A 22,587-nucleotide genomic window follows, 5' to 3' on the forward strand; every position below is an offset into this window, starting at 1 on the left:
CTCAATCAGTGACGCATTTCTACAAGCCCATTAAAGTTTTAAGTTGCCCCCATCGTTGTTGCACAAAAATTTAAATTGAAGTGCATATATACTGCATGCCCCGTGGCCTACAACCCACCTAGCATTAATTCAGCAATCGAACGGGATTCAAAGCCAGGATCCGAAGATCCCAAGCCGGTACCCTAACCGCTAAGCCAACACCAGGATAGCTTCCATGTGCTACTCAGGTCTTTGAATACAGAGATTTTTGACACAAATACATGGAATTAGAGTGGCCGATGCAGCTTACACCCTTATTATGGGCTCATCAGGATAACATACTGGTGCATCATTTATTTGTGACTATGCTTCACAGCTCAAAGGTGAGTGTGGCAGTCTCTTACATATACTGTCAGTCTTCATGTAGAAATCAAGCTGGATACGTTTGCCGTTTCGCTGGATACGGATCAAATAGGATAAGATAATAACTCTCAAATTCCAAACAGAGTAAAGAAAATAACATGAATTACTTTTCTGTGATTAACATCAGCATTGTGTCCTTGGCAGGTCATCGGTGATATGGAGAGCTTCTTGGAATGGCTCAAGTCCCAAGGCCTAAGAGCAGAAACAGCCCAAGCAGTGATCGATAAGCTTGGAATTGAGGATCAGAAGGTTATTCGAGCTTGTACTGAGTCTGATGCATTGCGGACCGAGCTCCTTTCTCTCGCTAAAGAGAAATTACAATTTGCAATGTATGCTGACTTCTGTAAATTTATGAATTCATTTTCAAAGCCACAAGATGTCCAGATTGCAGGTTCTTCTCTTTTGGGAAGTATTTTCATCAACTTGGAGAATGTTATTCGGGAACTTTCCAGTTTCTGTGCAAAGATTTTCAGATCCCAAAATGTGCACCGGGACGAAGTTTCTGGTTTCTCTGGAATCGGGTTCAGTGACGTCAGCAGCCTCCGCTCACAGGATGATGGATCAAGACTCATGTCTGGTATGTGACTTTTTCATACGACATCGCATGTCAACAAATCACTTGATGTTCACCATTGTTTGTTTGTTTTTGTAATCTTTTAACTTGTATAATTTCTAAGCTTTCAAACACTTTCAACTTCTAACACTTTCAACTTCTTCTCTGAAACTGCTGATGGGATTGTGACCAAACTTGGCTAAAATTATATTTTGTGTTTTCGAACACGAGTTTGTTCACGGCATTAAAAAAAAAATCGAGGTTTCAGTGGGTAGAAATAAAATGTAATGAGAGGCACATGTTAAACATTTTTTTTATGTAACCTTGTATATGCAATCAGCATTAGGGGACGCATGAAATATGTAACCTTTTTCGTTGCCTTCTGGTTCATGCCCCAGGATGTGGCGTCACAGGTCAAAATGGAAAAGAAACCCTCAAAATTTGATATTGGTTTATTCCTGGTGAAACGTGTTGCCATCTTTCAACATTTCTTTGGGTGTGAAGTGTGGGGATTTGCAATGGCGTGCCATGCTTTGCTCTTGTGGTTTTAGTACCTCTCTTTAGCCATGGATGGGCTTAACATTGTTATTGTTGTTGTTGTGTAGCCTTGGATAGTTCTCTTGAACAGGACCGCTGCACGGAGACAGCCAATCGATCTCCCAGAAATGACCCAGGGATCCCCCACATGCAATATGATGTACCCCACCTTCTCTTATCCTTGTTTAAACAGTGAAATTCATCATATAAATCTTTATATCTTGGAAAATTTGGTTGAACAATTTGAATGTGAAAAAAAAAACTTTCGTTTGAAAACAAACTCCAACCCATTGGTCAATAAAACAAACAAAATGTGGAAATTTTGGTTGTTTTTTTACAACTTGGTCATTTTTCAAAAGAAAATAATTGTTGAATTCTGAAATGTTTATTTAAACCTAAATCAAGGTTTGAATTGTGATTAACTAATTTTCAGTAACAGCAGTTTGGACATCGACCATCTAGGTGCAGTAGAGGGTAAAAGCTCTTATCTTTCTTATCCACCATCTGTTATCTTCTCTTGTCCACCATCTGTTATATTCTCTTGTCCACCATCTGTTATATTCTCTTGTCCACCATCTCTTATCTTCTCTTATCCACCATCTCTTATCTTCTCTCATCCACCATCTTTTATCTTTTCTTATCCACCATCTTTTATCTTTTCTTATCCACCATCTGTTATCTTCTCTTATCCACCATCTATTATCTTCTCTTATCCACCATCTATATATATATAAAACACGTGTGTGTGTGTGTGTGTGTGTGTGTGTGTGTGTGTGTGTGTGTGTGTGTGTGTGTGTGTGTGTGTGTGTGTGTGTGTGTGTGTGTGTGTGTGTGTGTGTGTGTGTGTGTGTGTGATGTTACCGATAGACTCCTAAATGGAGAGGCTTACGTGCTTGATATTTGGCATAGACATGGCCATTGAGCCTGGGACGAACATGGCCGAACTCAAAATATTTGACGATCCATATTTTTTATTCATATTAACCTCAGCGCATTTCAGCACACGGAATCAACGGAATCAGACCAGGTGGGCGATGATTCGCTCAGAGCGATTACGTGATGATGCTATGAACGCCATGACCGCTATGACGCTATGAAAAAATAAATCGCTATGACGCTATGAACGATATGACGCTATGAACGCTATGACGATTTGAAAAAAAATATCGCTATTACGCTATGAGACGCGATGACGCTATGACGCTATGAAAAAAAAAATCGCTCGCTTTGCCAAGGGGCTCGCTCCCCCCCTGTTCCCCTCCCCTCCCCCGCCCAGCAATGCCGGGTACTTCTGCTAGTCACTTATATTCTCTTATCCACCATCTCTTATCTTTCTTATCCACCATCTATTATGTTCTCTTGTTCACCATCTCTTATCTTCTCTGATCCACCATCTCTTGTCTTCTCTTATCCACCATCTCTTGTCTTTGTTATCCACCATCTATTATGTTCTCTTGTTCACCATCTCTTATCTTCTCTTATCCATGGATGGGCTTAACTCTTATCTTCTCTTATCCACCATCTCTTGTCTTCTCTTATCCACCATCTCTTATCTTCTCTTATCCACCATCTCTTATCTTCTCTTATCCACCATCTATTATCTTCTCTTATCCACCATCTCTTATCTTCTCTTATCCACCATCTCTTATCTTCTCTTATCCACCATCTATTATCTTCTCTTATCCATCTTCTCTTATCCACCATCTCTTATCTTCTCTTATCCACCATCTCTTATCTTCTCTTATCCACCATCTCTTGTCTTCTCTTATCCACCATCTCTTATCTTCTCTTATCCACCATCTCTTGTCTTCTCTTATCCACCATCTCTTATCTTCTCTTATCCACCATCTCTTATCTTCTCTTATCCACCATCTCTTATCTTCTCTTATTCACCATCTCTTATCTTCTCTTACACACCATCTCTTATCTCCTCTTATCCACCATCTCTTATCTTCTCTTATCTTCTCTTATCCACCATCTCTTATCTTCTCTTATCCACCTTCTCTTATCCATCATCTATTATCTTCTCTTATCCACCTTCTCTTATCCACCATCTATTATCTTCTCTTATCCACCATCTCTTATCTTCTCTTATCCACCATCTATTATCTTCTCTTATCCACCATGTCTTATTTCCTCTTATCCACCATCTCTTATCTTCTCTTATCCACCATCTCTTATCTTCTCTTATCCACCATCTATTATCTTCTCTTATCCACCATCTCTTATCTTCTCTTATCCACCATCTATTATGTTCTCTTATCCACCATCTCATATCTTCTCTTATTCACCATCTCTTATCTTTTCTTATCCACCATCTCTTATGTTCTCTTATCCACCATCTCTTATCTTCTCTTATCCACCATCTATTATCTTCTCTTATCCACCATCTATTATCTTCTCTTATCCACCATCTCTTATCTTCTCTTATCCACAATCACTTTTCTTCTCTTATTCACCATCTCTTGTCTTCTCTCATCCACCATCTCTTATATTCTCTTGTCCATCTTCACTTATCCATCTTCTCTTATCCACCATCTATTATCTTCTCTTATCCATCTTCTCTTATCCACCATCTCTTATCTTCTCTTATCCACCATCTATTATCTTCTCTTATCCACCATCTATTATCTTCTCTCATCCACCATCTCTTATCTTCTCTTATTCACCATCTATTATCTTCTCTTATCCACCATCTCTTGTCTTCTCTTATCCACCATCTATTATCTTCTCTTATCCACCATCTCTTATCTTCTCTTATCCACCATCTATTATCGTCTCTTATCCATCTTCTCTTATCCACCATCTCTAATCTTCTCTTATCCACCATCTATTATCTTCTCTTATCCACCTTCTCTTATCTTCTCTTATCCACCATCTATTATCTTCTCTTATCCACCATCTCTTATTTCCTCTTATCCACCATCTCTTATCTTCTCTTATCCACCATCTCTTATCTTCTCTTATCCACCATCTCTTATCTTCTCTTATCCAACATCTATTATCTTCTCTTATCCACCATCTCTTATATTCTCTTATCCACCAACTCTTATGTTCTCTTATCCACCATCTCTTATCTTCTCTTATTCACCATCTCTTATATTCTCTTATCCACCATCTCTTATCTTCTCTTATCCACCATCTCTTATATTCTCTTATCCACCATCTCTTATCTTCTCTTATCCACCATCTCTTATATTCTTTTATCCACCATCTCTTATATTCTCTTATCCACCATCTCTTATCTTCTCGTATCCACCATCTCTTATCTTCTCTTATCCACCATCTCTTATCTTCTCTTATCCACCATCTCTTATCTTCTCTTATCCACCATCTCTTATCTTTTCTTATCCACCATCTCTTATCTTCTCTTATCCACCATCTCTTATCTTCTCTTATCCACCATCTATTATCTTCTCTTATCCACCATCTATTATCTTCTCTTATCCACCATCTCTTATCTTCTCTTATCCACCATCAATTATCTTCTCTTATTCACCATCTCTTGTCTTCTCTCATCCACCATCTCTTATATTCTCTTATCCATCTTCACTTATCCATCTTCTCTTATCCACCATCTATTATCTTCTCTTATCCATCTTCTCTTATCCACCATCTCTTATCTTCTCTTATCCACCATCTATTATCTTCTCTTATCCACCATCTATTATCTTCTCTCATCCACCATCTCTTATCTTCTCTTATCCACCATCTATTATCTTCTCTTATCCACCATCTCTTGTCTTCTCTTATCCACCATCTATTATCTTCTATTATCCACCATCTCTTATCTTCTCTTATCCACCATCTATTATCTTCTCTTATCCATCTTCTCTTATCCACCATCTCTAATCTTCTCTTATCCACCATCTATTATCTTCTCTTATCCACCATCTCTTATTTCCTCTTATCCACCATCTCTTATCTTCTCTTATCCACCATCTATTATCTTCTCTTATCCACCATCTCTTATCTTCTCTTATCCACCATCTCTTATCTTCTCTTATCCACCATCTCTTATCTTTTCTTATCCACCATCTCTTATCTTCTCTTATCCACCATCTCTTATCTTCTCTTATCCACCATCTCTTATCTTCTCTTATCCACCATCTATTATCTTCTCTTATCCACCATCTCTTATTTTCTCTTATCCACCAACTCTTGTCTTCTCTTATCCACCATCTCTTGTCTTCTCTTATCCACCATCTCTTGTCTTCTCTTATCCACCATCTCTTGTCTTCTCTTATCCACCATCTCTTATCTTCTCTTATCCACCATCTCTTGTCTTCTCTTTTCCACCATCTCTTGTCTTCTCTTATCCACCATCTCTTATCTTCTCTTATCCACCATCTCTTATCTTCTCTTATCCCCCATCTCTTATCTTCTCTTATCCACCATCTCTTATCTTCTCTTATCCACCATCTCTTATCTTCTCTTATCCACCATCTCTTATCTTTCTTATCCACCATCTCTTATCTTCTCTTATCCACCATCTATTATCTTCTCTTATCCACCATCTCTTATCTTTCTTATCCACCATCTCTTATCTTCTCTTATCCCCCATCTCTTATCTTCTCTTATCCACCATCTCTTATCTTTCTTATCCACCATCTCTTATCTTCTCTTATCCACCATCTATTATCTTCTCTTATCCACCATCTCTTGTCTTCTCTTATCCACCATTTGTTATCTTCTCCTATCCACCATCTCTTATATTCTCTTATCCACCATCTATTATCTTCTCTTATCCACCATCTCTTCTCTTCTCTTATCCACCATCTCTTATCTTCTCTTATCCACCATCTCTTGTATTCTCTTATCCACCATCTCTTGTATTCTCTTATCCACCATCTCTTATATTCTCTTATCCACCACCTCTTATGTTCTCTTATCCACCATCTCTTATATTCTCTTATCCACCATCTCTTATCTTCTCTTATCCACCATCTCTTATATTCTTTTATCCATCATCTCTTATATTATCTTATCCACCATCTCTTATCTTCTCTTATCCACCATCTCTTATCTTCTCTTATCCACCATCTCTTATCTTCTCTTATCCACCATCTCTTATCTTCTCTTATCCACAATCTCTTATCTTCTCTTATCCACCATCTCTTATCTTCTCTTATCCACCATCTCTTGTCTTCTCTTATCCACCATCTCTTATATTCTCTTATCCACCATCTCTTATCTTCTCTTCTCCACCATCTCTTATCTTCTCTTATCCACCATCTCTTATCTTCTCTTATCCACCATCTCTTATCTTCTCTTATCCACCATCTCTTATCTTCTCTTATCCACCATCTCTTGTCTTCCCTTATCCACCATCTCTTATCTTCTCTTATCCACCATCTCTTGTCTTCTCTTATCCACCATCTCTTATCTTCTCTTATCCACCATCTCTTATCTTCTCTTATCCACCATCTCTTATCTTCTCTTATCCACCATCTCTTATCTCCTCTTATCCACCATCTCTTATCTTCTCTTATCTTCTCTTATCCACCATCTCTTATCTTCTCTTATCCACCTTCTCTTATCCATCATCTATTATCTTCTCTTATCCACCTTCTCTTATCCACCATCTATTATCTTCTCTTATCCACCATCTCTTATCTTCTCTTATCCACCATCTATTATCTTCTCTTATCCACCATCTCTTATTTCCTCTTATCCACCATCTCTTATCTTCTCTTATCCACCATCTATTATCTTCTCTTATCCACCGTCTCTTATCTTCTCTTATCCACCATCTATTATCTTCTCTTATCCACCATCTCATATCTTCTCTTATCCACCATCTCTTTTCTTTTCTTATCCACCATCTCTTATTTCCTCTTATCCACCATCTATTATCTTCTCTTATCCACCATCTCTTATATTCTCTTATCCACCAACTCTTATGTTCTCTTATCCACCATCTCTTATCTTCTCTTATTCACCATCTCTTATATTCTCTTATCCACCATCTCTTATCTTCTCTTATCCACCATCTCTTATATTCTTTTATCCACCATCTCTTATATTCTCTTATCCACCATCTCTTATCTTCTCTTATCCACCATCTCTTATCTTCTCTTATCCACCATCTCTTATCTTCTCTTATCCACCATCTCTTATCTTCTCTTATCCACCATCTCTTATCTTTTCTTATCCACCATCTCTTATCTTCTCTTATCCACCATCTCTTATCTTCTCTTATCCACCATCTATTATCTTCTCTTATCCACCATCTATTATCTTCTCTTATCCACCATCTATTATCTTCTCTTATCCACCATCTCTTATCTTCTCTTATTCACCATCTCTTGTCTTCTCTCATCCACCATCTCTTATATTCTCTTATCCATCTTCACTTATCCATCTTCTCTTATCCACCATCTATTATCTTCTCTTATCCATCTTCTCTTATCCACCATCTCTTATCTTCTCTTATCCACCATCTATTATCTTCTCTTATCCACCATCTCTTATCTTCTCTTATCCACCATCTATTATCTTCTCTTATCCACCATCTCTTGTCTTCTCTTATCCACCATCTATTATCTTCTATTATCCACCATCTCTTATCTTCTCTTATCCACCATCTATTATCTTCTCTTATCCATCTTCTCTTATCCACCATCTCTTATCTTCTCTTATCCACCATCTCTTATCTTCTCTTATCCACCATCTCTTATCTCCTCTTATCCACCATCTCTTATCTTCTCTTATCTTCTCTTATCCACCATCTCTTATCTTCTCTTATCCACCTTCTCTTATCCATCATCTATTATCTTCTCTTATCCACCTTCTCTTATCCACCATCTATTATCTTCTCTTATCCACCATCTCTTATTTCCTCTTATCCACCATCTCTTATCTTCTCTTATCCACCATCTATTATCTTCTCTTATCCACCATCTCTTATCTTCTCTTATCCACCATCTCTTATCTTCTCTTATCCACCATCTATTATCTTCTCTTATCCATCTTCTCTTATCCACCATCTATTATCTTCTCTTATCCACCATCTCTTATCTTCTCTTATCCACCATCTATTATCTTCTCTTATCCACCTTCTCTTATCCACCATCTATTATCTTCTCTTATCCACCATCTCTTATCTTCTCTTATCCACCATCTCTTATTTCCTCTTATCCACCATCTCTTATCTTCTCTTATCCACCATCTATTATCTTCTCTTATCCACCATCTCTTATCTTCTCTTATCCACCATCTCTTATCTTCTCTTATCCACCATCTATTATCTACTCTTATCCACCATCTCTTGTCTTCTCTTATCCACCATCTTTTATCTTCTCTTATCCACCATCTCTTATCTTCTCTTATCCACCATCTATTATCTTCTCTTATCCATCTTCTCTTATCCACCATCTCTAATCTTCTCTTATCTACCATCTATTATCTTCTCTTATCCACCTTCTCTTATCTTCTCTTATCCACCATCTATTATCTTCTCTTATCCACCATCTCTTATTTCCTCTTATCCACCATCTCTTATCTTCTCTTATCCACCATCTCTTATCTTCTCTTATCCACCATCTCTTATCTTCTCTTATCCACCATCTCTTATCTTCTCTTATCCACCATCTATTATCTTCTCTTATCCACCATCTCTTATCTTTTCTTATCCACCATCTCTTATCTTCTCTTATCCACCATCTCTTATCTTCTCTTATCCACCATATATTATCTTCTCTTATCCACCATCTCATATCTTCTCTTATCCACCATCTCTTATCTTTTCTTATCCACCATCTCTTATTTCCTCTTATCCACCATCTATTATCTTCTCTTATCCACCATCTCTTATATTCTCTTATCCACCAACTCTTATGTTCTCTTATCCACCATCTCTTATCTTCTCTTATCCACCATCTCTTATATTCTTTTATCCACCATCTCTTATATTCTCTTATCCACCATCTCTTATCTTCTCTTATCCACCATCTCTTATCCTCTCTTATCCACCATCTCTTATCTTCTCTTATCCACCATCTCTTATCTTCTCTTATCCACCATCTCTTATCTTTTCTTATCCACCATCTCTTATCTTCTCTTATCCACCATCTCTTATCTTCTCTTATCCACCATCTATTATCTTCTCTTATCCACCATCTATTATCTTCTCTTATCCACCATCTATTATCTTCTCTTATCCACCATCTCTTATCTTCTCTTATTCACCATCTCTTGTCTTCTCTCATCCACCATCTCTTATATTCTCTTATCCATCTTCACTTATCCATCTTCTCTTATCCACCATCTATTATCTTCTCTTATCCATCTTCTCTTATCCACCATCTCTTATCTTCTCTTATCCACCATCTCTTATCTTCTCTTATCCACCTTCTCTTATCCATCATCTATTATCTTCTCTTATCCACCTTCTCTTATCCACCATCTATTATCTTCTCTTATCCACCATCTCTTATCTTCTCTTATCCACCATCTATTATCTTCTCTTATCCACCATGTCTTATTTCCTCTTATCCACCATCTCTTATCTTCTCTTATCCACCATCTCTTATCTTCTCTTATCCACCATCTATTATCTTCTCTTATCCACCATCTCTTATCTTCTCTTATCCACCATCTATTATGTTCTCTTATCCACCATCTCATATCTTCTCTTATTCACCATCTCTTATCTTTTCTTATCCACCATCTCTTATGTTCTCTTATCCACCATCTCTTATCTTCTCTTATCCACCATCTATTATCTTCTCTTATCCACCATCTATTATCTTCTCTTATCCACCATCTCTTATCTTCTCTTATCCACAATCACTTTTCTTCTCTTATTCACCATCTCTTGTCTTCTCTCATCCACCATCTCTTATATTCTCTTGTCCATCTTCACTTATCCATCTTCTCTTATCCACCATCTATTATCTTCTCTTATCCATCTTCTCTTATCCACCATCTCTTATCTTCTCTTATCCACCATCTATTATCTTCTCTTATCCACCATCTATTATCTTCTCTCATCCACCATCTCTTATCTTCTCTTATTCACCATCTATTATCTTCTCTTATCCACCATCTCTTGTCTTCTCTTATCCACCATCTATTATCTTCTCTTATCCACCATCTCTTATCTTCTCTTATCCACCATCTATTATCGTCTCTTATCCATCTTCTCTTATCCACCATCTCTAATCTTCTCTTATCCACCATCTATTATCTTCTCTTATCCACCTTCTCTTATCTTCTCTTATCCACCATCTATTATCTTCTCTTATCCACCATCTCTTATTTCCTCTTATCCACCATCTCTTATCTTCTCTTATCCACCATCTCTTATCTTCTCTTATCCACCATCTCTTATCTTCTCTTATCCAACATCTATTATCTTCTCTTATCCACCATCTCTTATATTCTCTTATCCACCAACTCTTATGTTCTCTTATCCACCATCTCTTATCTTCTCTTATTCACCATCTCTTATATTCTCTTATCCACCATCTCTTATCTTCTCTTATCCACCATCTCTTATATTCTCTTATCCACCATCTCTTATCTTCTCTTATCCACCATCTCTTATATTCTTTTATCCACCATCTCTTATATTCTCTTATCCACCATCTCTTATCTTCTCGTATCCACCATCTCTTATCTTCTCTTATCCACCATCTCTTATCTTCTCTTATCCACCATCTCTTATCTTCTCTTATCCACCATCTCTTATCTTTTCTTATCCACCATCTCTTATCTTCTCTTATCCACCATCTCTTATCTTCTCTTATCCACCATCTATTATCTTCTCTTATCCACCATCTATTATCTTCTCTTATCCACCATCTCTTATCTTCTCTTATCCACCATCAATTATCTTCTCTTATTCACCATCTCTTGTCTTCTCTCATCCACCATCTCTTATATTCTCTTATCCATCTTCACTTATCCATCTTCTCTTATCCACCATCTATTATCTTCTCTTATCCATCTTCTCTTATCCACCATCTCTTATCTTCTCTTATCCACCATCTATTATCTTCTCTTATCCACCATCTATTATCTTCTCTCATCCACCATCTCTTATCTTCTCTTATCCACCATCTATTATCTTCTCTTATCCACCATCTCTTGTCTTCTCTTATCCACCATCTATTATCTTCTATTATCCACCATCTCTTATCTTCTCTTATCCACCATCTATTATCTTCTCTTATCCATCTTCTCTTATCCACCATCTCTAATCTTCTCTTATCCACCATCTATTATCTTCTCTTATCCACCATCTCTTATTTCCTCTTATCCACCATCTCTTATCTTCTCTTATCCACCATCTATTATCTTCTCTTATCCACCATCTCTTATCTTCTCTTATCCACCATCTCTTATCTTCTCTTATCCACCATCTCTTATCTTTTCTTATCCACCATCTCTTATCTTCTCTTATCCACCATCTCTTATCTTCTCTTATCCACCATCTCTTATCTTCTCTTATCCACCATCTATTATCTTCTCTTATCCACCATCTCTTATTTTCTCTTATCCACCAACTCTTGTCTTCTCTTATCCACCATCTCTTGTCTTCTCTTATCCACCATCTCTTGTCTTCTCTTATCCACCATCTCTTGTCTTCTCTTATCCACCATCTCTTATCTTCTCTTATCCACCATCTCTTGTCTTCTCTTTTCCACCATCTCTTGTCTTCTCTTATCCACCATCTCTTATCTTCTCTTATCCACCATCTCTTATCTTCTCTTATCCCCCATCTCTTATCTTCTCTTATCCACCATCTCTTATCTTCTCTTATCCACCATCTCTTATCTTCTCTTATCCACCATCTCTTATCTTTCTTATCCACCATCTCTTATCTTCTCTTATCCACCATCTATTATCTTCTCTTATCCACCATCTCTTATCTTTCTTATCCACCATCTCTTATCTTCTCTTATCCCCCATCTCTTATCTTCTCTTATCCACCATCTCTTATCTTTCTTATCCACCATCTCTTATCTTCTCTTATCCACCATCTATTATCTTCTCTTATCCACCATCTCTTGTCTTCTCTTATCCACCATTTGTTATCTTCTCCTATCCACCATCTCTTATATTCTCTTATCCACCATCTATTATCTTCTCTTATCCACCATCTCTTATCTTCTCTTATCCACCATCTCTTATCTTCTCTTATCCACCATCTCTTGTATTCTCTTATCCACCATCTCTTGTATTCTCTTATCCACCATCTCTTATATTCTCTTATCCACCACCTCTTATGTTCTCTTATCCACCATCTCTTATATTCTCTTATCCACCATCTCTTATCTTCTCTTATCCACCATCTCTTATATTCTTTTATCCATCATCTCTTATATTATCTTATCCACCATCTCTTATCTTCTCTTATCCACCATCTCTTATCTTCTCTTATCCACCATCTCTTATCTTCTCTTATCCACCATCTCTTATCTTCTCTTATCCACAATCTCTTATCTTCTCTTATCCACCATCTCTTATCTTCTCTTATCCACCATCTCTTGTCTTCTCTTATCCACCATCTCTTATATTCTCTTATCCACCATCTCTTATCTTCTCTTCTCCACCATCTCTTATCTTCTCTTATCCACCATCTCTTATCTTCTCTTATCCACCATCTCTTATCTTCTCTTATCCACCATCTCTTATCTTCTCTTATCCACCATCTCTTGTCTTCCCTTATCCACCATCTCTTATCTTCTCTTATCCACCATCTCTTGTCTTCTCTTATCCACCATCTCTTATCTTCTCTTATCCACCATCTCTTATCTTCTCTTATCCACCATCTCTTATCTTCTCTTATCCACCATCTCTTATCTCCTCTTATCCACCATCTCTTATCTTCTCTTATCTTCTCTTATCCACCATCTCTTATCTTCTCTTATCCACCTTCTCTTATCCATCATCTATTATCTTCTCTTATCCACCTTCTCTTATCCACCATCTATTATCTTCTCTTATCCACCATCTCTTATCTTCTCTTATCCACCATCTATTATCTTCTCTTATCCACCATCTCTTATTTCCTCTTATCCACCATCTCTTATCTTCTCTTATCCACCATCTATTATCTTCTCTTATCCACCGTCTCTTATCTTCTCTTATCCACCATCTATTATCTTCTCTTATCCACCATCTCATATCTTCTCTTATCCACCATCTCTTTTCTTTTCTTATCCACCATCTCTTATTTCCTCTTATCCACCATCTATTATCTTCTCTTATCCACCATCTCTTATATTCTCTTATCCACCAACTCTTATGTTCTCTTATCCACCATCTCTTATCTTCTCTTATTCACCATCTCTTATATTCTCTTATCCACCATCTCTTATCTTCTCTTATCCACCATCTCTTATATTCTTTTATCCACCATCTCTTATATTCTCTTATCCACCATCTCTTATCTTCTCTTATCCACCATCTCTTATCTTCTCTTATCCACCATCTCTTATCTTCTCTTATCCACCATCTCTTATCTTCTCTTATCCACCATCTCTTATCTTTTCTTATCCACCATCTCTTATCTTCTCTTATCCACCATCTCTTATCTTCTCTTATCCACCATCTATTATCTTCTCTTATCCACCATCTATTATCTTCTCTTATCCACCATCTATTATCTTCTCTTATCCACCATCTCTTATCTTCTCTTATTCACCATCTCTTGTCTTCTCTCATCCACCATCTCTTATATTCTCTTATCCATCTTCACTTATCCATCTTCTCTTATCCACCATCTATTATCTTCTCTTATCCATCTTCTCTTATCCACCATCTCTTATCTTCTCTTATCCACCATCTATTATCTTCTCTTATCCACCATCTCTTATCTTCTCTTATCCACCATCTATTATCTTCTCTTATCCACCATCTCTTGTCTTCTCTTATCCACCATCTATTATCTTCTATTATCCACCATCTCTTATCTTCTCTTATCCACCATCTATTATCTTCTCTTATCCATCTTCTCTTATCCACCATCTCTTATCTTCTCTTATCCACCATCTCTTATCTTCTCTTATCCACCATCTCTTATCTCCTCTTATCCACCATCTCTTATCTTCTCTTATCTTCTCTTATCCACCATCTCTTATCTTCTCTTATCCACCGTCTCTTATCCATCATCTATTATCTTCTCTTATCCACCTTCTCTTATCCACCATCTATTATCTTCTCTTATCCACCATCTCTTATCTTCTCTTATCCACCATCTCTTATTTCCTCTTATCCACCATCTCTTATCTTCTCTTATCCACCATCTATTATCTTCTCTTATCCACCATCTCTTATCTTCTCTTATCCACCATCTCTTATCTTCTCTTATCCACCATCTATTATCTTCTCTTATCCATCTTCTCTTATCCACCATCTATTATCTTCTCTTATCCACCATCTCTTATCTTCTCTTATCCACCATCTATTATCTTCTCTTATCCACCTTCTCTTATCCACCATCTATTATCTTCTCTTATCCACCATCTCTTATCTTCTCTTATCCACCATCTCTTATTTCCTCTTATCCACCATCTCTTATCTTCTCTTATCCACCATCTATTATCTTCTCTTATCCACCATCTCTTATCTTCTCTTATCCACCATCTCTTATCTTCTCTTATCCACCATCTATTATCTACTCTTATCCACCATCTCTTGTCTTCTCTTATCCACCATCTTTTATCTTCTCTTATCCACCATCTCTTATCTTCTCTTATCCACCATCTATTATCTTCTCTTATCCATCTTCTCTTATCCACCATCTCTAATCTTCTCTTATCTACCATCTATTATCTTCTCTTATCCACCTTCTCTTATCTTCTCTTATCCACCATCTATTATCTTCTCTTATCCACCATCTCTTATTTCCTCTTATCCACCATCTCTTATCTTCTCTTATCCACCATCTCTTATCTTCTCTTATCCACCATCTCTTATCTTCTCTTATCCACCATCTCTTATCTTCTCTTATCCACCATCTATTATCTTCTCTTATCCACCATCTCTTATCTTTTCTTATCCACCATCTCTTATCTTCTCTTATCCACCATCTCTTATCTTCTCTTATCCACCATATATTATCTTCTCTTATCCACCATCTCATATCTTCTCTTATCCACCATCTCTTATCTTTTCTTATCCACCATCTCTTATTTCCTCTTATCCACCATCTATTATCTTCTCTTATCCACCATCTCTTATATTCTCTTATCCACCAACTCTTATGTTCTCTTATCCACCATCTCTTATCTTCTCTTATTCACCATCTCTTATATTCTCTTATCCACCATCTCTTATCTTCTCTTATCCACCATCTCTTATATTCTTTTATCCACCATCTCTTATATTCTCTTATCCACCATCTCTTATCTTCTCTTATCCACCATCTCTTATCTTCTCTTATCCACCATCTCTTATCTTCTCTTATCCACCATCTCTTATCTTCTCTTATCCACCATCTCTTATCTTTTCTTATCCACCATCTCTTATCTTCTCTTATCCACCATCTCTTATCTTCTCTTATCCACCATCTATTATCTTCTCTTATCCACCATCTATTATCTTCTCTTATCCACCATCTATTATCTTCTCTTATCCACCATCTCTTATCTTCTCTTATTCACCATCTCTTGTCTTCTCTCATCCACCATCTCTTATATTCTCTTATCCATCTTCACTTATCCATCTTCTCTTATCCACCATCTATTATCTTCTCTTATCCATCTTCTCTTATCCACCATCTCTTATCTTCTCTTATCCACCATCTATTATCTTCTCTTATCCACCATCTATTATCTTCTCTCATCCACCATCTCTTATCTTCTCTTATCCACCATCTATTATCTTCTCTTATCCACCATCTCTTGTCTTCTCTTATCCACCATCTATTATCTTCTATTATCCACCATCTCTTATCTTCTCTTATCCACCATCTATTATCTTCTCTTATCCATCTTCTCTTATCCACCATCTCTTATCTTCTCTTATCCACCATCTCTTATCTTCTCTTATCCACCATCTCTTATCTCCTCTTATCCACCATCTCTTATCTTCTCTTATCTTCTCTTATCCACCATCTCTTATCTTCTCTTATCCACCTTCTCTTATCCATCATCTATTATCTTCTCTTATCCACCTTCTCTTATCCACCATCTATTATCTTCTCTTATCCACCATCTCTTATCTTCTCTTATCCACCATCTATTATCTTCTCTTATCCACCATCTCTTATTTCCTCTTATCCACCATCTCTTATCTTCTCTTATCCACCATCTATTATCTTCTCTTATCCACCATCACTTATCTTCTCTTATCCACCATCTATTATCTTCTCTTATCCACCATCTCATATCTTCTCTTATCCACCATCTCTTATCTTTTCTTATCCACCATCTCTTATCTTCTCTTATCCACCATCTCTTATCTTCTCTTATCCACCATCTATTATCTTCTCTTATCCACCATCTATTATCTTCTCTTATACACCATCTATTATCTTCTCTTATCCACCATCTCTTATCTTCTCTTATCCACCATCTATTATCTTCTCTTATCCACCATCTCTTATCTTCTCTTATCCACCATCTATTATCTTCTCTTATCCACCATCTCATATCTTCTCTTATCCACCATCTATTATCTTCTCTTATCCACCATCTCTTATCTTCTCTTTTCCACCATCACTTATCTTCTCTTATTCACCATGTCTTGTCTTCTCTCATCCACCATCTCTTATATTCTCTTATCCATCTTCACATATCCATCTTCTCTTATCCACCATCTATTATCTTCTCTTATCCATCTTCTCTTATCCACCATCTCTTATCTTCTCTTATCCACCATCTCTTATCTTCTCTTATCCACCATCTCTTATCTTCTCTTATCCACCATCTATTATCTTCTCTTATCCACCATCTATTATCTTCTCTCATCCACCATCTCTTATCTTCTCTTATCCACCATCTATTATCTACTCTTATCCACCATCTCTTGTCTTCTCTTATCCACCATCTTTTATCTTCTCTTATCCACCATCTCTTATCTTCTCTTATCCACCATCTATTATCTTCTCTTATCCATCTTCTCTTATCCACCATCTCTAATCTTCTCTTATCCACCATCTATTATCTTCTCTTATCCACCTTCTCTTATCTTCTCTTATCCACCATCTATTATCTTCTCTTATCCACCATCTCTTATTTCCTCTTATCCACCATCTCTTATCTTCTCTTATCCACCATCTCTTATCTTCTCTTATCCACCATCTCTTATCTTCTCTTATCCACCATCTCTTATCTTCTCTTATCCACCATCTATTATCTTCTCTTATCCACCATCTCTTATCTTTTCTTATCCACCATCTCTTATCTTCTCTTATCCACCATCTCTTATCTTCTCTTATCCACCATCTCTTATCTTCTCTTATCCACCATATATTATCTTCTCTTATCCACCATCTCTTATATTCTCTTATCCACCATCTCTTATCTTCTCTTATCCACCATCTATTATCTTCTCTTATCCATCTTCTCTTATCCACCAACTCTTGTCTTCTCTTATCCACCATCTCTTGTCTTCTCTTATCCACCATCTCTTGTCTTCTCTTATCCACCTTCTCTTATCTTCTCTTATCCACCATCTATTATCTTCTCTTATCCACCATCTCTTATTTCCTCTTATCCACCATCTCTTATCTTCTCTTATCCACCATCTCTTATCTTCTCTTATCCACCATCTCTTATCTTCTCTTATCCAACATCTATTATCTTCTCTTATCCACCATCTCTTATATTCTCTTATCCACCAACTCTTATGTTCTCTTATCCACCATCTCTTATCTTCTCTTATTCACCATCTCTTATATTCTCTTATCCACCATCTCTTATCTTCTCTTATCCAACATCTATTATCTTCTCTTATCCACCATCTCTTATATTCTCTTATCCACCAACTCTTATGTTCTCTTATCCACCATCTCTTGTCTTCTCTCATCCACCATCTCTTATATTCTCTTATCCATCTTCACTTATCCATCTTCTCTTATCCACCATCTATTATCTTCTCTTATCCATCTTCTCTTATCCACCATCTCTTATCTTCTCTTATCCACCATCTATTATCTTCTCTTATCCACCATCTATTATCTTCTCTCATCCACCATCTCTTATCTTCTCTTATCCACCATCTATTATCTTCTCTTATCCACCATCTCTTGTCTTCTCTTATCCACCATCTATTATCTTCTATTATCCACCATCTCTTATCTTCTCTTATCCACCATCTATTATCTTCTCTTATCCATCTTCTCTTATCCACCATCTCTAATCTTCTCTTATCCACCATCTATTATCTTCTCTTATCCACCTTCTCTTATCTTCTCTTATCCACCATCTATTATCTTCTCTTATCCACCATCTCTTATTTCCTCTTATCCACCATCTCTTATCTTCTCTTATCCACCATCTCTTATCTTCTCTTATCCACCATCTATTATCTTCTCTTATCCACCATCTATTATCTTCTCTTATCCACCATCTCTTATCTTCTCTTATCCACCATCTCTTATCTTCTCTTATCCACCATCTATTATCTTCTCTTATCCACCATCTATTATCTTCTCTCATCCACCAACTCTTATGTTCTCTTATCCACCATCTCTTATCTTCTCTTATTCACCATCTCTTATATTCTCTTATCCACCATCTCTTATCTTCTCTTATCCACCATCTCTTATCTTCTCTTATCCACCATCTCTTATCTTCTCTTATTCACCATCTCTTATATTCTTTTATCCACCATCTCTTATATTCTCTTATCCACCATCTCTTATCTTCTCTTATCCACCATCTCTTATCTTCTCTTATCCACCATCTCTTATATTCTTTTATCCACCATCTCTTATCTTCTCTTATCCACCATCTCTTTTCTTCTCTTATTCACCATCTCTTATATTCTCTTATTCACCAACTCTTATGTTCTCTTATCCACCATCTCTTATCTTCTCTTATTCACCATCTCTTATATTCTCTTATCCACCATCTCTTATCTTCTCTTATCCACCATCTCTTATATTCTTTTATCCACCATCTCTTATCTTCTCTTATCCACCATCTCTTATCTTCTCTTATCCACCATCTCTTATCTTCTCTTATTCACCATCTCTTATATTCTCTTATCCACCATCTCTTATCTTCTCTTATCCACCATCTCTTATCTTCTCTTATCCACCATCTCTTATCTTCTCTTATCCACCATCTCTTATCTTCTCTTATCCACCATCTATTATCTTCTCTTATCCACCATCTCTTATCTTTTCTTATCCACCATCTCTTATCTTCTCTTATCCACCATCTCTTATCTTCTCTTATCCACCATCTCTTATCTTCTCTTATCCACCATATATTATCTTCTCTTATCCACCATCTCTTATTTTCTCTTATCCACCAACTCTTGTCTTCTCTTATCCACCATCTCTTGTCTTCTCTTATCCACCATCTCTTGTCTTCTCTTATCCACCTTCTCTTATCTTCTCTTATCCACCATCTATTATCTTCTCTTATCCACCATCTCTTATTTCCTCTTATCCACCATCTCCTATCTTCTCTTATCCACCATCTCTTATCTTCTCTTATCCACCATCTCTTGTCTTCTCTTATCCAACATCTATTATCTTCTCTTATCCACCATCTCTTATATTCTCTTATCCACCAACTCTTATGTTCTCTTATCCACCAACTCTTATGTTCTCTTATCCACCATCTCTTATCTTCTCTTATTCACCATCTCTTATATTCTCTTATCCACCATCTCTTATCTTCTCTTATCCACCATCTCTTATATTCTTTTATCCACCATCTCTTATCTTCTCTTATCCACCATCTCTTATCTTCTCTTATCCACCATCTCTTATCTTCTCTTATCCACCATCTCTTATCTTTTCTTATCCACCATCTCTTATCTTCTCTTATCCACCATCTCTTATCTTCTCTTATCCACCATCTATTATCTTCTCTTATCCACCATCTATTATCTTCTCTTATCCACCATCTCTTATCTTCTCTTATCCACCATCAATTATCTTCTCTTATTCACCATCTCTTGTCTTCTCTCATCCACCATCTCTTATATTCTCTTATCCATCTTCACTTATCCATCTTCTCTTATCCACCATCTATTATCTTCTCTTATCCATCTTCTCTTATCCACCATCTCTTATCTTCTCTTATCCACCATCTATTATCTTCTCTTATCCACCATCTATTATCTTCTCTCATCCACCATCTCTTATCTTCTCTTATCCACCATCTATTATCTTCTCTTATCCACCATCTCTTGTCTTCTCTTATCCACCATCTATTATCTTCTATTATCCACCATCTCTTATCTTCTCTTATCCACCATCTATTATCTTCTCTTATCCATCTACTCTTATCCACCATCTCTAATCTTCTCTTATCCACCATCTATTTATCTTCTCTTATCCACCTTCTCTTATCTTCTCTTATCCACCATCTATTATCTTCTCTTATCCACCATCTCTTATTTCCTCTTATCCACCATCTCTTATCTTCTCTTATCCACCATCTCTTATCTTCTCTTATCCACCATCTATTATCTTCTCTTATCCACCATCTCTTATCTTCTCTTATCCACCATCTCTTATCTTCTCTTATCCACCATCTCTTATCTTCTCTTATCCACCATCTATTATCTTCTCTTATCCACCATCTATTATCTTCTCTTATCCACCATCTATTATCTTCTCTCATCCACCATCTCTTATCTTCTCTTATCCACCATCTATTATCTTCTCTTATCCACCATCTCTTGTCTTCTCTTATCCACCATCTATTATCTTCTATTATCCACCATCTCTTATCTTCTCTTATCCACCATCTATTATCTTCTCTTATCCATCTTCTCTTATCCACCATCTCTAATCTTCTCTTATCCACCATCTATTATCTTCTCTTATCCACCTTCTCTTATCTTCTCTTATCCACCATCTATTATCTTCTCTTATCCACCATCTCTTATTTCCTCTTATCCACCATCTCTTATCTTCTCTTATCCACCATCTCTTATCTTCTCTTATCCACCATCTATTATCTTCTCTTATCCACCATCTCTTATCTTCTCTTATCCACCATCTCTTATCTTCTCTTATCCACCATCTCTTATCTTCTCTTATCCACCATCTATTATCTTCTCTTATCCACCATCTATTTATCTTCTCTTATCCACCATCTCTTATCTTCGCTTATCCACCATCACTTATCTACTCTTATTCACCATCTCTTGTCTTCTCTCATCCACCATCTCTTATATTCTCTTATCCATCTTCACTTATCCATCTTCTCTTATCCACCATCTATTATCTTCTCTTATCCATCTTCTCTTATCCACCATCTCTTATCTTCTCTTATCCACCATCTCTTATCTTCTCTTATCCACCATCTATTATCTTCTCTTATCCACCATCTATTATCTTCTCTCATCCACCATCTCTTATCTTCTCTTATCCACCATCTATTATCTACTCTTATCCACCATCTCTTGTCTTCTCTTATCCACCATCTTTTATCTTCTCTTATCCACCATCTCTTATCTTCTCTTATCCACCATCTATTATCTTCCCTTATCCATCTTCTCTTATCCACCATCTCTAATCTTCTCTTATCCACCATCTATTATCTTCTCTTATCCACCTTCTCTTATCTTCTCTTATCCACCATCTATTTATCTTCTCTTATCCACCATCTCTTATTTCCTCTTATCCACCATCTCTTATCTTCTCTTATCCACCATCTCTTATCTTCTCTTATCCACCATCTCTTATCTTCTCTTATCCACCATCTCTTATCTTCTCTTATCCACCATCTATTATCTTCTCTTATCCACCATCTCTTATCTTTTCTTATCCACCATCTCTTATCTTCTCTTATCCACCATCTCTTATCTTCTCTTATCCACCATCTCTTATCTTCTCTTATCCACCATATATTATCTTCTCTTATCCACCATCTCTTATTTTCTCTTATCCACCATCTCTTATTTCTCTTATCCACCATCTCTTATCTTCTCTTATCCACCATATATTATCT

At 36.6% G+C, this 22,587-nt stretch overlaps 1 protein-coding gene across 1 annotated transcript in view; it reads left to right on the plus strand.

The window, feature by feature from the left end:
- Positions 1-512: 512 nt before the first annotated feature.
- Positions 513-22,587, plus strand: part of LOC137417450 (uncharacterized) — a 71,640-nt gene continuing 49,565 nt past the window's right edge. The window contains exon 1 of the mRNA XM_078771076.1: positions 513-979. Coding sequence (XP_078627202.1) covers positions 559-979 — 421 coding nt within the window. The 5' untranslated portion in view covers positions 513-558. The remainder of the gene's footprint in view (positions 980-22,587) is intronic.

This window comes from Myxine glutinosa, chromosome 1 (assembly GCF_964187855.1).
Source record: "Myxine glutinosa chromosome 1, kmMyxGlut1.1, whole genome shotgun sequence".
In the NCBI taxonomy this organism is placed as follows: Eukaryota; Metazoa; Chordata; class Myxini; order Myxiniformes; family Myxinidae; genus Myxine; species Myxine glutinosa.